This window comes from Oncorhynchus mykiss, chromosome 6, assembly GCF_013265735.2.
Source record: "Oncorhynchus mykiss isolate Arlee chromosome 6, USDA_OmykA_1.1, whole genome shotgun sequence".
Taxonomy (NCBI): domain Eukaryota; kingdom Metazoa; phylum Chordata; class Actinopteri; order Salmoniformes; family Salmonidae; genus Oncorhynchus; species Oncorhynchus mykiss.
In genome coordinates this window covers 27,713,581-27,729,422 of record NC_048570.1, presented here as the reverse complement: position 1 = coordinate 27,729,422, position 15,842 = coordinate 27,713,581, and the positions used below count along the sequence as shown (strand labels likewise).

Genomic DNA, 15,842 nt, shown 5'->3' with positions numbered 1-15,842 from the left:
TCCAAACAGCAAAACCAAATGTGTAGCTCACAACATGACATATAAACAGACATCAACCAGAAGAAGAGTGCGTACAGTGAGGGGAAAAGTATTTGATCCCCTGCTGATTTTATACCTTTGCCCACTGACAAAGATATGATCAGTCTATAATTTCAATGGTAGGTTTATTTGAGCGACAGAATAACAACAACAAAAATCCAGAAAAACGCATGTCAAAAATGTTATAAATTGATTTACATTTTAATGAGGGGAATAAGTATTTGACCCCCTCTCAATCAGAAAGATTTCTGGCTCCCAGGTGTCTTTTATACAGGCAACGAGCTTAGATTAGGAGCACACTCTTAAAGGGAGTGCTCCTAATCTAAGCTTGTTACCTGTATAAAATACACCTGTCCACAGAAGCAATCAATCAATCAATCAGATTCTAAACTCTCCACCATGGCCAAGACCAAAGAGCTCTCCAAGGATGTCAGGGACAAGATTGTAGACTTACAAAAGGCTGGAATGGGCTACAAGACCATCGCCAAGCAGCTTGGTGAGAAGGTGACAACAGTTGGTGCGATTATTCGCAAATGGAAGAAACACATACAGTAAGAACTGTCAATCTCCCTCGGCCTGGGGATCCATGCAAGATCTCACCTCGTGGAGTTGCAATGATCATGAGAACGGTGAGGAATCAGCCCAGAACTACACGGGAGGATCTTGTCAATGATCTCAAGGCAGCTGGGACCATAGTCACCAAGAAAACAATTGGTCACACACAACGCCGTGAAGGACTGAAATCCTGGAGCGCCCGCAAGGTCCCCCCTGCTCAAGAAAGCACATATACATGCCCGTCTGAAGTTTGCCAATGAACATCTGAATGATTCAGAGGACAACTGGATGAAAGTGTTGTGGTCAGATGAGACCAAAATGGAGCTCTTTGGCTTCAACTCAACTCGCCGTGTTTGGAGGAGGAGGAATGCTGCCTGTGACCGCAAGAACACCATCCCCACCGTCAAACATGGAGGTTGAAACATTATGCTTTGGGGGTGTTTATCTGCTAAGGGGACAGGACAACTTCACTGCATCAAAGGGATGATGGACGGGGCCATGTACCGTCAAATCTTGGATGAGAACCTCCTTCCCTCAGCCAGGACATTGAAAATGGGTCATGGATGGGTATTCCAGCATGACAATGACCCTAAACACACGGCCAAGGCAACAAAGAAGTGGCTCATGAAGAAGCACATTAAGGTCCTGGAGTGGCCTAGCCAGTCTCCAGACCTTAATCCCATAGAAAATCTGTGGAGGGAGCTGAAGGTTCCAGTTGCCAAACATCAGCCTCGAAACCTTAATGACTTGGAAAAGAGCTGCAAAGAGGAGTGGGACAAAATCCCTCCTGAGATGTGTGCAAACCTGGTGGCCAACTACAAGAAACGTCTGACCTCTGTGACTGCCAACAAGGGTTCTGCCACCAAGTACTAAGTCATGTTTTGCAGAGGGGTCAAATACTTATTTCCCTCATTAAAATGCAAATCAATTTATAACATTTTTGACATGTGTTGTTCTGGATTTTTTGTTGTTATTCTGTCTCTCATTGTTCAAATAAACCTACCATTAAAATTATAGACTGATCATTTCTTTGTCAGTGGGCAAACGTACAAAATCAGCAGGGGATCAAATACTTTTTTCCCTCGCTGTATGTGCGCATGTTTTCCAAGCCACACTCCAACATTTACATGTTACTTGGGTCCAGGAAGCTGTCTCCACTCTCCTGGACGCAGGTAGGTCCCCAGTGTTTCTGGAGTGGGCAACAAACGTGGGGTGGATGTACCGTGTTGATGACTGTGTTGTCAATGTCTTGGTGCAAAGGTAATCATGGGCCTTCACAATGGTCTCAGCTTTCTCTGGGGCAACCTCAAGGGCTCGTCCCAGGATCCTCCATCTTGCTGCAAGGATCCCAAAGCAGTTCTCTGAAATTCTTCTGGCACTTGAGCGGTGGTAATTGCAGATCTTCTTCGCATTATCAAGTCCAGAAGAATCATTGAATAAAATAAGTGTTTTCATTTGTATTGAAGAGGAATGAACATGACGGCTATCAAATGTGTGGTGTAACAACTGTGTAGCATGTGCTTTAGACATAAGCCCCTATTCTCTTACAAAGATGCCTGATCACTTTTATGCATATCATTACAATAATCTTCACATCATATGTATATAGTCACATGTAAACTCAGCAAAAAAAGAAACTTCCTTTTTTCTGGACCCTGTCTTTCAAAGATAATTCGTAAAAATCCAAATAACTTCACAGATCTTCATTGTAAAGGGTTTAAACACTGTTTCCCATGCTTGTTCAATGAACCATAAACAATTAATGATCATGCACCTGTGGAATGGTCGTTAAGACACTAACAGCATACAGACGGTAGGCAATTAAGGTCACAGTTATGAAAACTTAGGACTCTAAAGACGCCTTTCTACTGACTATGAAAAACACCAAAAGAAAGATGCCCAGGGTCCCTGCTCATCTGCGTGAACGTGCCTTGGGCATGCTGCAAGGAGGCATGAGGACAGCAGATGTGACCAGGGCAATAAATTGCAATGTCCGTACTGTGAGACGCCTACGACAGCGTTACAGGGAGACAGGATGGACAGCTGATCGTCCTTGCAGTGGCAGATTATGTGTAACAACACCTGCACAGGATCGGTACATGCGGGACAGGTACAGGATGGCAACAACAACTGCCCGAGTTACACCAGGAATGCAAAATCCCTCCATCAATGCTCAGACTGTCCGTAATAGGCTGAGAGAGGCTGGACTGAGGGCTTGTAGGCCTGTTGTAAGGCAGGTCCTCACCAGATATCACGGACAACAACGTTGCCTATGGGCACAAACCCACCGTCGCTGGACCAGACAGGACTGGCAAAAAGTGCTCTTCACTGACGAGTCACGGTTTTGTCTCACCAGGGGTGATGGTCGGATTTGCGTTTATTGTCGAAGGAATGAGCATTACACTGAGGCCTGTACTCTGGAGCGGGATCATTTGGAGGTGGAGGGTCCAACATGGTCTGGGACGGTGTGTCACAGCATCATCGGACTGAGCTTGTTGTCATTGCAGACAATCTCAACACTGTGCGTTACAGGGAAGACATCCTCTTCCCTCATATGGTACCCTTCCTGTAGGCACATCCTGACATGACCATCCAGCATGACAATGCTACCAGCCATACTGCTCGTTCTGTGCGGGATTTCCTGCAAGACAGGAATGTCAGTGTTCTGCCATGGCCAGCGAAGTGCCCGGATCTCAATCCCATTGGATCGGAGGGTGAGGGCTAGGGCCATTCCCCCCAGAAACGTCCGGGAACTTGCAGGTGCATTGGTGGAAGAGTGGGGTAACATCTCACAGTAAGAACTGGCAAATCTGGTGCAGTCCATGAGGAGGTGATGCACTGCAGTACTTAATGCAGCTGGTGGCCACACCAGATACTGACTGTTACTTTTGATTTTGATCCCCCCTTTGTTCAGGGACACATTATTCAATTTCTGTTAGTCACATGTATGTGGAACTTGTTCAGTTTATCTCTCAGTTGTTGAATCTTGTTATGTTCAGACAAATATTTACACATGTTAAGTTTGCTGAAAATAAACGCAGTTGACAGTGAGAGGACGTTTCTTTTTTTACTGAGTTTAGTTAGCATATATTTTCTGGATATGGTCACATCAGGTTTACCCTCAGAGGGAATGCCTGGTATCCCACGAAGACATATGGGCTCTGTGTTTGGGGTCCCTGCAAGCACTCCGGCCTTGATAGCGACATCTGGCCTGCAATGAGTTGGGAGCCAAACTTGCGTCATGAGAAGATTCCCACATCTCCCTCCAGACCATATGCGCCCACGTCGATCATGGTGAAGCGGTACCTTGGATCGCAGCCTGCCTTCATGACCATTGCTTAAAAGCCCTTGTAGTTGTAGTACTCGCTGCCCGAGTTTTCCGGAGCTCAGATCCGAATATTTTTCCCGGCATTGACAGCTCCTGCACAAAACTGATCATTCCAATGATCCCCAAAATCTCTGGGGATTTCTTCCAATTTTGGAGCAATTGCAATTCAAAAAGAAATATGTTTGTTTCTTCTTCTGTGGTTAATAAATTATTATTAATATGACAATGTCTAATTCAGTTACATTTTAGGTATGTCAGATAATAAGCTGAGAAGTAAAGGGCATTGAGGCAAAGTCATATAGTGAGTGAGAAACTAAACTTCTAACACAATGTGGAACAAAAATGTAACTGAAAATCTATCTGTGGGGTTTATTGATTGTTCTCTCATTTCCTATAGGTATAGCTCTAGCTGTAATCCTGTTTGCTCTGCCTCCACTGTCCCATGCTGCGTGTCATCTTTCAAAATATGAAACCAGGCAAAGGACACGACAACAACCCCTCAACAAACAAGACAAAACATATAGGCCTACATTAGCCTGTAGAGCACAAATTAATGAAAAGAATGTCAACTATGTTTTACATTTCAGAAACTGATGCTGTGTTAGGAAGCCTACTCTGATGAATCACATAGTGTCTTTTTAGGCATGATCCATTGCCAGGACCATTTGGATGGTACATGGCATTCTCTATGCTCTAGGTGGAGGAACAGTGGATGAGATGTGCTGCCATGCATAAGAAACATGATACAAACATGTTGTTATAAATGGTCATAATCATGGCATGTTGTCTTTACCATTTCAGTTTGTTGGAATAAAAGTAGTTCACTGTTGGCTCTAATGAAAATAAAGAACTGTACAATATAATTTGCTAATTTGATTTGTTTGGTGTAGGGCTGCATTTCCCTGCAATGTTCCAAATGACTGCACGACGGAACTTGATATGAAGAGGTGTAAATATGACGTATTTAAGAAGAATGATCGAGCTGTGCCATGCCCATACTTTGGTGGCGTGGGGAAATTATTGGTGTTGTCTGTCATTTACTGACAGTAGAATATCAATAAAAAATATCATTCAGATCATTCAGACAATTTTTTTGTGTATGTGTGTGTTGGGGGGGGGGGGGGGGCTTCTTCTATCCTTGTGGGATCTAAAACACCAGGGTTTGAATTAGGGTAAGGGGTTATTGGTTTAAAAATCATATTTATTGACTGTTTTCACATTTTACAATCATAATAGTTCATATAAATACAAATCAGCTTTCACATCAATACATGGATTCATTATTACATAACATGGTTTACAGTGTGTAGTTGCAGTTCCATAAAATGTGTTCTAAACTCTCATCATCATGAAAATTAGTCATAGGACAACATTTTCAAAACAGCTCCACTTTACTACGGAACGCACTGGTAAACGTCGTACGGAAATCCACCATGCAGTTTTTATTTCATTTGCTGACAATTGTGTACTGAGTAGATTTTTAATACATTCTTTACCATCTGTTTTACATAGAGCCACTGCTTTTCAGGGTTCAGAGCAGGCGCTGGCCAAGGCCCCAGTACATGCACCGCCCGTAGGAAATAGCTACCCAGGCGGTGTTTTACATCCGTGTACTGACAGTGGCACGCGCCTACTCAAAACAAAAGGAAGTCGGCTATAATCAATGATTTATATAAACCCGAGACGGAGTAGTCCTTCTTAAATGTGACAATTTACACGGAATTTAGATTTTGACGTTTATATTTTATTGAATTTGGACTTCATTAGATTTCGATTGCAATCACATAATGCTATCAATGGTAGTAGTATGAAAAGGTGAGTAGCCAATACGACTAGCGCGTGCTAGCTTTAATGCTACTATGCACGCCAAGTTAGCTAGCTACGTAGCCACGTTGTAATGCCCGGTATGATTGTTAGTTACCCCTTCTGTAAGCTATGCGGTAACGTTAGTGTAATGCATATTTCGTGTTAGGTAGCCAACTAGCTAGTTAGCGCATCTGTCTAGGCATGTAGCTAGCTTACGTTAGCAAGTTAGCCAGCTACAAAATAAAGTAACGTCAACAACGCACAGATCGCTCTCCGCCATGCATGAAGCAAACGCATGTTGCTTGCTATCAACATTATGAGAACATCTCTAAAGAATCTAGCTAGCTAAAATAATGCCGTTAGCCAGCTAGCTAGCGTTACAAAGTTGGTTATTAAGCCAATGCATAAGAAGGGTGCTTGTAACGAACCAGCTGTGGGTTAAAGATGAGTGGTCCAACTCACATGACGTGATGTCCCATTATGTTTTGACGTATATGATATTGATCATGATTCCTCCCCCTTCAGGCTTGGGTTGAAAGGAACACTCTCTCAGAGCTGTAGAGCCTTGGGGTCTCAGTAGAGGATGTACCGTAGTGGGGACTTCCAGACTTCAGCACAGAGGATGGGTACATCCTTGCTGTTCCAGTTGTCTGTTCAGGAGCGTGAGCAGGACTTGGTGTTATTGGACCACAGCTATGCCAAGCCATGGAATGCCCACCCGGACGCCAGCAGTGCCCGGCCCACGCGCATGCTGTTCGTCACACCACGTCGCCAACCTGATGCCACTCCGTGAGTGTCAACCCTCATAATCCTCACTAATGACTCAATGCCCAAATTATTTTATGCACACATATGACAACACTGAAGACATGTCTATCTTTCTGCCTCAGAACAAATTACATTTTGTAGCTTTATCAAGGCAATAATTAAGTGACTGCTAAAACTGGATAACATCATTGACTGTAGTATGTTTGTGTCTTTTGCAGGGAATCAGATCTGTCAATAGATGTGGAATCTGTCACGCCTACACCTATCCGACTCTATGACAACCAGAAAGCACGCAGTGTTATGAAGGAGTGTGAGCGACATGTTTTATTTGCTCGCACAGTTGCCGATGGTCCCCCACCCCCTGATGACTGGGACGAACGCATCAACAAGTGAGTGGCCTCTACCCAACATCCCTTTGAATAACCCTATAGAGTTTTTCAAAATATACATTATTTCGGACTTCTGTGGTGCAGTTATCTTGTTTGCTCAGCTCTTGTATACACTTTTTTCTCAATCTCCATTTCAAATAGTGATCATCTTCAGACTTCAATACTGGTACACACTGCTTGTATTACAGGGCTGGATGGTCGGTCACTCAAAACAAATTATTTAATAAGCTGCTGAAAGCTCTGCAAGCTGAACGACTGGCCCGGCTTGCCAATGAAAATGTGAGTTCATAAACACCAGCTAAATGCTTTTGTATGTGGTGCGTATTTTGTTTCAAATGTGATTCAACACGAAAATATTGCATTGACATGTTTCAGTTTGAATGACTATCAAAGTTCCTGTCCCTGTTGTCTCACCATCTCACCACCCTTCTGACTCGTAGGCCTCCAATGAGCCAGTATTGCGCAGGATTGCTGTGGACAAATGTGCCCGGAAGGTGCGCCATGCACTGGCCAGTGTCAACTGGGACACCAAACTGACCCAGTGGCTACACAGCACCCTGATAGAGTCTCTCAGTCTGGCCATGCTGGCTGCTTACCTGGACGTACTGCAGACACTCAAGAGCAAGGTACTCATTATCTCTCTCTCTCAAAATGTGATTACACTTTGATGTTATGACACATGCATTCTTATATAGAGGGATACATTCTATCAGGGTGATTCACCATTCCTCTCTGTCTGTGCAGTTGCCCTTGCTGATTGACAGAATGCTGCTGACGTCGTCAGTAAAGACTGGAGCGGCTGGTGCAGAAGCCCTCTCTCTGCTCCTGAAGAGGCCCTGGGATCCAGCCGTGGGCATTCTGTCTCACAACAAACCGGTAGGTCGCTAATGCTGATATCCCTGTCAGTGGTGCTGGGAGCAATCAGAATTCACTGCAGTCAAAGAATGAATAGGACAATGGAAACAAACACACACAAATTATAATAGGGCTGAAAGTGATAGTTGTGGCAGTAAGAGAAAGCTCTTAGTAGTTTCATCTTTATACTGTTTTACACGGCTAACTGTCTTACTTTGACCACTTTTGACTGGCACTACTTTGATTACATTTCCCAAATGATGTGATGATAACCAGATGCCTATCTTTGTGCTTGTTTGTATTGCAGAGCAAGCTTCCTGGCTCCCCACTCATCTTAATTGTACCATCAGGTCCCACCAATCCTGCTCTTTCTACCCCGCGCCGATTTAGATTTTGGCAGTCACAACTCTCCTGCTTGGGAAAGGTTTGTATCTATTCTATTCATACTCAAGTGTGACTGCGTCTCTGTGTTTTATTCACACCCAATAGGCTTTTGTAATTGAATTACTTACTGTATAATGTGTCTATCCCAGGTCATCCCAGTAAGTACCCATGTAAACAGTGGAGCCAATGTGGGTATCGCTCAGTGTCTGGAGCACATGTTGGCCACAGTCAGGGCCAAAGTCATGGAGGTAAGGCTGTTCTATGAATCTGAAGTTGTGTATCCAGATTAATGTTCCTAATGGATTTGACCGTTGCTGCTAATTGAGATTGTTGTTTGAATACTATGTACCAGACTGATCTGTCTTCATTTGCTTCTATTCATTTGCTTTTCAATGCATTTATGCACCAGGTCCACAGTCACTTCCCTCACAAACCCATTATCTTGGTTGGCTGGAATGTGGGAGCTCTCATCGCCTGTCACGTAAGGCTGCTTAATGAATGCTGTCTCTGTCTATACTGAACACATATAAACGCAACATGCAACTATTTCAAGGAGTTATAGTTCATATCAGGAAATCAGTCAATAATAAATGAGACCCTAATCTATGAATTTCACATGACTGTGCAGGGTCGCAGCCATGGGTGGGCCTGGGAGGGCATAGACATGGGACAAACACTTTACATGTTGCGTTTATATTTTTGTTCAGTATATATGGTGTCCACATTTTCTAAGATAATTCTCTGTGATGCTCAGAAAGATATACATCTGTTGGTTATTGAAAACCAATCCATGGTTTGACGTGTGTGATGGGTGGATGTGACATTGGCGCACATATTGACTTGGTTGTCCTCTCCCAGGTCTCCCTCATGGAGTACCTGACTGCTGTGGTGTGTCTTGGCTTTCCTCTGCTAACAATCAATGGGGCAAGAGGGGTAAGGAAATATGCTCAAAAGTTTTCTGCCTTGTGGAGACATTAGGATATGATGCTTCTACTTGTCTTACAGTTTCAACATTATTTCACGGGTCAGGGATGTGAGTCATAGACTTGTATTGACTGTATTTGTATTGTTGACTGGCAGGATGTGGACGACCCCTTACTGGACATGAAGACCCCAGTGCTGTTTGTGGTTGGTCAGAACGCTCTGCAGTGTGGCACAGAGGCCATGGAGGAGTTCCGAGAGAAACTTAGAGTCGACAACAGCATGGTGGTGGTGGGGGGAGCTGAAGACAACCTCAGGTGGGTTAAGCCTACCCTGAGTTTACTCTGAGGAGGGTTAGTGGTCTTCACACGCTATTGAAATATATATGAAGATTGGAATTTTAAAAAGCCATTTTAAACTTGTTGATTGCTCACAGTCATTTTCTGCATGGCTATTCAATTGAAGAATTTGAGGACATTTCAGTTTATTGCTCAGTCATGATTAAATGGTGTCTTTCCTCAGAATCAACTCAACAAAGATCAAATCAGAGGGATTGACACAGACCATGGTGGATCGCTGCATTCAGGTTGGTCCATTTTCTTGTCCTTGTCTTGGAAAGGAACCATGTTTGTTTTATCCAGACAATGGTTGGCTAAGTGCAGGAGTTTCTACGAAAACTCCAAAGAATTTTGAGAATTAAAACCATGGCCATCAAACTCTTCACATATAGTGTCAGTGAAATGCTTTTGATGCAGATATATTCCTGTTGTCTCTCGTGTGTAGGATGAGATAGCAGACTTCCTGTCGGGAGTGCTGGAGCGGGCGGAGAGCCACGGCCACAGCTCCGGAGAGCTGAGGGACCTGGACACAGAGAAGAAGAAGCAGCCCTGGCGGGAGTTACCCTTTGACCTGGAGAGGGCCCGCCCCTCTTCCCCTGCCCTCAGAGTACCTATCTCCCCCTCAGGCTCCGAGGTACATCCTGCATCACTCAGTCACGCTTAGGAAAACTAACAAGGAAATGCTAGGAATTATATACACTGACTGTACAAAACATTAGGAACACCTTTTGCTCTCAGAACAGCCTAAGTCCGCCGGGGCATGGACTCTAGAAGGTGTCAAGCGTTCCACAGGGATGCTAGCCCATCTTGACTCCAAAGCTTCCCACAGCTGTGTTAAGTTAGCTGGATGTCCTTTGGGTGGTGGGCCATTCTTGATACACACGGGAAACTGTTGGGCGTGAAACTCTGCACCATTGCCATTCTTGACACACTCCAACTGGTGTGCCTGGCACCTACTACCATACCCTGGTCAAAGGCACTTAAATATATTGTCTTGCCCATTCATCCTCTGGATGGCACATACAGTGCCTTTCGAAAGTATTCAGACACCATGACTTTTTCCATATTTTGTTATGTTACAGCTTTATTCTAAAATGTATAAAATTAAAATAAAAACTCATAAATCTTCACACAATACCCCATAATGACAAAGAAAAAACAGGTTTTACATTTTTTTGCAAATGTATTAAAAAACAACAACAGATACCTTATTTACATTAGTATTCAGACCCTTTGCTATGAGACTTGATTGGACGTGATTTGGAAAGGCACACACCTGTGTATATAAGGTCCCACAGTTGACAGTGCATGCCAGAGAAAAACCAAGCCATGAGGTAGAAGGAATTTTCCATAGAGCTCCGAGACAGGATTGTGTCGAGCCACAGATCTGGGGAAGGGTACCAAAAAATGTCTGTAGCATTGAAGGTCTCCAAGAACACAATGGAATAAGTTTGGAACCACAAAGACTCTTCCTAGAGCTGGCCACCTGGCTAAACTGAGCAATCGGGGGAGAAGGGCCTTGGTCAGGGATGGTCACTTTGACAGAGCTCCAGAGTTCCTCTGTGGAGATGGGAGAACGATCCAGAAGTACAACCATCTCTGCAGCACTCCACCAATCAGGCCTTTGTGGTAGAGTGGCCAGACAGAAGCCACTCTTCAGTAAAAGACATGACAGCCCGCTTGGAGTTTGCCAAAAGACAGCTAAAGAAGCAGGATTCTCTGGTTTGATGAAAACAAGATTGAACTCTTTGGCCTGAATGCCTCCCCATCCAACCTGATAGAGCTTGAGGATCTGCAGAGAATGGGATAAACTCCCCAAATACAGGTGTGCAAAGATTGTGCTTTAACAAAGTACTGAATAAAGGGTCTGAATACTTATGTAAATTTGATATTTCTGTTTTATTCTTTATAAATTAGCAAAAATGTCTTAACCTGTTTTTGCTTTGTCATTATAGGGTATTGTGTGTAGATTGAGGGGCGGAAAAACAATGTAATACATTTTAGAACAAAGCTGTAACGAAACAAAATATGAAAAAAGCCAAAGGGTCTGAATACTTACCGAAGGGTCGTTATCACTTAATTGTTTTATTATATAAATAACTGTGGGTCAAAGAAAAGTCAGTGTAGAACATCATTGCCCATCATGCATTGCTCTAACTTTCAAAAGATTTTTCTTTTGCCCACAAAAAATGATTTTCCTACGAATGAAGTCGCTAATTTTTGGGGGTCTTTTCACACACAAACGCACAAAATCTGCTGAAATACTTTTTATACATATTTGCATGAATTGAGTGAGATTGTGTTGGATGGGCTTGAGACGGCATCCAAATATTATTATGCTAATTCGATTTCCACAGGGTGCAGACATTGATTGACCTTAGGGGGTTAACAAGTGACATCAAAAATGGATCATATCTTTCATCTGATCAGACTGTCATTGAAAGAGCAGGTGTTCCTAATGTTTTGTACACTCAGTGTACATTGCTGATCATTTGATTAACCGTGTTTTCTGGTTGTGTCCTCAGGACATGTCCAGTGTTTGCAGCAGTCCCACCTCCAGCCCCAAGCCAAAGACCTCGGGACTGTCCCCGGCACAGAAGTCCAGCCTGATCACCGCCACACAACTCCTCAAGACCCATATGCAGCGGTCTGGGACGGTGCTCACACACAAGCAGGCACAAGGTTTGTGGGCTTACTTGCGTGTATGAACACACACACAGCTCTCACATTTGACACATTTGTTTGTGTGCGTTTGTTCTAATGAGTCAGTCCCCTCCATTGCCAATGTGGGCTTTGGAAAATGTGAATTAAATATTGAATGGTGAAAATAGTTTTCTTAGACATGAATCTTGTTAGAGCAGTCACGACAACAGAAGGGCACAATGGAACGTAACTATCTTTTCATCCCTTCTTTTTTTTTCATCCCTTTTAATTCATTCCAGCCCAGTTTGCTGCTTTTATGAAACAAAACATGCTTGTGAGGAAAAATCTGCCCCCTGGCGCTCCCTCCTGTGTCTTTGGTAAGTATCTCCTCTTTTCTCTTCTGTCTGCCATCTCCCTCTTACTGCCAGATCATTAGCTTCTGCCGAGTTCCCAACTACCGGATGTTCCGGGGTTTTTTCCGGTTATGACGCGACTTCTACTTTTGGACGTTAACAAGGCGACACTCCATCTGAACTCCTCCACATTTACTGGACTTGTTGAACAATGCAGAAGAGAACCTTCCATTTTTACTTAGATTTTTTTTCGTCAAGACCAGTATGTAGTGGAACTAGTTTTAGATGTTAGGTTACCAGATAATTGATGTACATTTTTTACAGGGTCATATAACAATTTTGAGAATTTTTATCAGGGTTGAAGTGGTCTGGTTTGTATATCCCAGTCAGTGATGTCTGTCTGTGTCTCAGTGCCTGTATCCAGTGAGCAGACTGAGAGCCTGGAGAGAGATGAGCTGATGGCCCATCTGAAGAGAAGGCAGACGCCCAGCCCCACTCCCACCAAGGCCTCAAAGAGAGCCAAGATCAAGGTGACCATCCTGCATGGAGAGTCAGCAGGGGGTGCTGTCAGCTCTGCAGCACAGGAAGGTAACTGGCTCAGATTTAAGTGTGGGCAGTTTTCTGCTCCTCTAAATGAATGATTCAGTAAAGAAAAATTAGAAATAGTTTCCATGTTAATTTCAATATTTGTAGGGCTTAAATGGATCATATTCATTTCCACCATTTCAAAACTCATTAGAAACCATTGTCAATGTCATATTGTGGCGTTGTCCAATCAGATTTGGCTTATTCTCTTCATGGTCTGTTTTCCAATGCAGTGGGACCCTCTGGGAAGCCCCTGAATGTGACTGTGGGACAGACTGTATCTGGAGCCAAGGAAGTCTCCAGACTACTCACAGCCCAGCGGTAGGCCTGACACACCATGATCTCCAACTTTCCAAACTCTATCCCGTTGGGCAGCGGTGTGTGCTGCAAATGGATTGAGTTCTCGACTGGTTGGAAGTTATTGTATAGAAAATAAACTATGGGGAGGGTAGCTATCACAGCAGCTCTGCTTATCAGAGCAACTTTGAGTAGATTGATTGTGTGTGTTAATGCAGGTCTGGTAGTCTGACAGGGGTGTCTAGTTCCCAGAGCTCGGGTTCCAGCTCTTTCCACAATCTGCAGAGTTGCATGGTGTCAGGGTCCTCCTCACAAGTCCAGGCGCAAGCTCCTGCTACTGCCCAAGGTATCTCCTACCTGCCTGCACAATTGTCCTAACTCGGCACTGCAGCAGATCTATCTCACAGAACACTGTGAACTACAACCAAATATGTTGTACAGTATATTTTCACAGATTTGTTAGTTGCAATGCAGAGGAACAGAGAATCAATATAAAAAGAATGGGACTAAAGTGGAGTTTTATGTCATGACTTTGAGCACTTCACGAGAACCGATCTGAGCAAACAATGTTATTGATTACTTTTTGCGTTACCCCTGCAATGCCTCTGGTTGTTTTTTCAAGGTCGTTATTTTGAATAGACAAATAGGGGTGGTTCTCAACTGTCGTCACCATTAATTGTGTTGTTGAGCTTCCTGTATTGACTGTGTCTAAATGTGAACTGTGCTGAATCATTCTCGCTGTGTTTGTGTGCAGCACCTTCCGCCAGCAGCCTCCTCCACGGCCTAAGTTTCAGTCTACAGGAGATGGTGACCAAATCCCCTAGCCTGTCCAGCACAACAGCTAGCATGGGCAGCATTCAGGTACACCCAGCCTCAAAAACCTGCTAAAAGTATCCTTGTGTCTGTGTGTGCTGACTCATTGTTACTGACTGGCTCTACCTCTCCTCTCTCCCTAGGCCCTCGGTGGGAAGCCCCAGGGTCAGGTTCTTAACTCCATAGATACTGGCAGCAGCACTCTGCTCCGGACAGTGCCTGTGGTCTCCACTGGAGGGCTGACCAAGACAACTGCCATCCACCAGCTACTCAACAACGGTGTGCTGGCCAAGCCGGTGAGTGGCCTCCCCGGCCTGCCACACATCTCCACCCAGAGTGCCGGTACGTCTCGAGCTGCCAAACCAAGGCGGCCACGCTGAATGCCCAGGGTTAACTCCTTAACCCCTTGTTTCGGGAAAGCTAGAATAGCAGGACGGGCCCTATCGCCAGTTCACTTTGGCCACACTACAGATGGGTGACACAGATCGTGGACAGCATGATCAGTAATGTGTATGCAGATAGTCATCTATGAAGATCCTAGGTGTTGTCAGTATTTGAAAAGCCAGACTTGCAGCCGTGTAACATCGAGTATATAGATTTGTATCGTATATCCCAACTATCGTATTAGTTTTTGTACTAATTTTCATGTTTGAAAGAGCCATAAGGAAAACATCAATGAGTACCGTGATCTGGGAGGATGTGACATTGGAATTAGAAGTTTGATGAAGTCAAGTTTAATAGTTATTGTTTCTGAATCAATGGAAGTCTGCGGATATGTCAAATGTAAATGTTCAAAATGCTGACATGAGAATCCGTCAATGGCATGTTCATATTTGCATGATGTTGCTTTGAATACATGGAACTCTTGATACAAAATTGATGTCGCAAGAATTGTGAATCAGGAGGGCCAAAAATGAGTGCATTTTAATATTGACTAAATGTCACATGACTACAGAATATGTCAATGGCCCTGTTCAGAATGAATTTCTTCACCACATACGTCCACTCGGTAAAGATGGTCTTCATGTTACATTATTAATTAAATCACCTGCAAGCAGCAGCCGTACTTCCAGATGCGCACAAGGACCCACAGACTCACTTTGGAGGGAGTAGAAGAGTTGAAGACAGTAATATTCAGAGTACAAGAGTTGAAGACAGTAATATTCACATCCGGCATATGTTTCTGTTTCTATCATTGCAATAAAGACTGGAAAATAACCCATGTTTTCATTCCTATTTTTTGATTGAGAAATGGATGTTGCTGTTAAGATATCCAAGTCTTCCACTCCTTCCCCAGGATTGCTGTTGTCTTTGGAGGCTTATTTTTGTAATTCTGTGTAAAGTTCGAACCTGGATGAATCATTTACGCTAAGACTAAAACAAGTTATTTTTATCCTTACATACTCCAGTAGAAATCCTGTATATACGGGAAGATCTCAATTGCATACACCTCGCGTCCTCTACACAAAACCCATTTGAGGACAGGGACCTCTGGCTTTCTCATCCAATGGGATTTGAGAAGGAGAGAGGATGCGAGGAGTATGCAATTGAGATCTTTCCTCACTGTCTCCTGACATGGACTGTTCCCGTCATTGAGAAAAGCAAGCCAGACATGAAAATACAGCCAAACACCAAATACGCCCTTGGGTACTTAACATTTTTCTTCAAAAAAAACTATCTGATTTAAATATTTTTCCCCCATTGGGTTAACACTGCTGGATACTAGCTGTTCAGGAATGTCAGTTGGAAAGTTGCCTGCTTTGCTGTG

At 43.7% G+C, this 15,842-nt stretch overlaps 1 protein-coding gene across 3 annotated transcripts; it reads left to right on the top strand.

Annotated features, from left to right (window-relative positions):
• Window positions 1-5,419: 5,419 nt before the first annotated feature.
• Window positions 5,420-15,292, top strand: LOC110525649 (KAT8 regulatory NSL complex subunit 3). 3 transcript variants are annotated; one of them, XM_021605969.2, is made up of 20 exons: window positions 5,421-5,737; window positions 6,254-6,517; window positions 6,715-6,885; window positions 7,074-7,164; window positions 7,326-7,511; window positions 7,630-7,761; window positions 8,048-8,164; window positions 8,274-8,372; window positions 8,534-8,605; window positions 8,983-9,057; window positions 9,205-9,362; window positions 9,568-9,631; window positions 9,829-10,017; window positions 11,909-12,065; window positions 12,326-12,403; window positions 12,791-12,967; window positions 13,198-13,285; window positions 13,480-13,607; window positions 14,016-14,122; window positions 14,218-15,292. In XM_021605969.2, the coding sequence occupies exons 2-20, from the start codon at window positions 6,312-6,314 to the stop codon at window positions 14,452-14,454; spliced, it is 2,532 nt and encodes an 843-aa protein (XP_021461644.2). In that variant the 5' UTR covers window positions 5,421-5,737; window positions 6,254-6,311; the 3' UTR covers window positions 14,455-15,292. The 3 variants fall into 3 exon arrangements, with proteins under 3 accessions (XP_021461645.2, XP_021461644.2, XP_036835653.1); XM_021605970.2 differs by lacking the exon at window positions 13,480-13,607 and having other exon boundaries at window positions 5,420-5,737; XM_036979758.1 differs by lacking the exon at window positions 13,480-13,607 and having other exon boundaries at window positions 14,032-14,122.
• Window positions 15,293-15,842: the final 550 nt, after the last annotated feature.

Bases quoted from the DNA above. Each gene is read 5' to 3' on its own strand.
- LOC110525649 (XM_021605969.2), top strand. From the start codon at position 6,312: ATGTACCGTAGTGGGGACTTCCAGACTTCAGCACAGAGGATGGGTACA. The intron at 9,058-9,204 runs GTAAGGAAATAT...GTTGACTGGCAG, and splicing joins CAATCAATGGGGCAAGAGGG to GATGTGGACGACCCCTTACT. The intron at 14,123-14,217 runs GTACACCCAGCC...CTCTCTCCCTAG, and splicing joins CTAGCATGGGCAGCATTCAG to GCCCTCGGTGGGAAGCCCCA.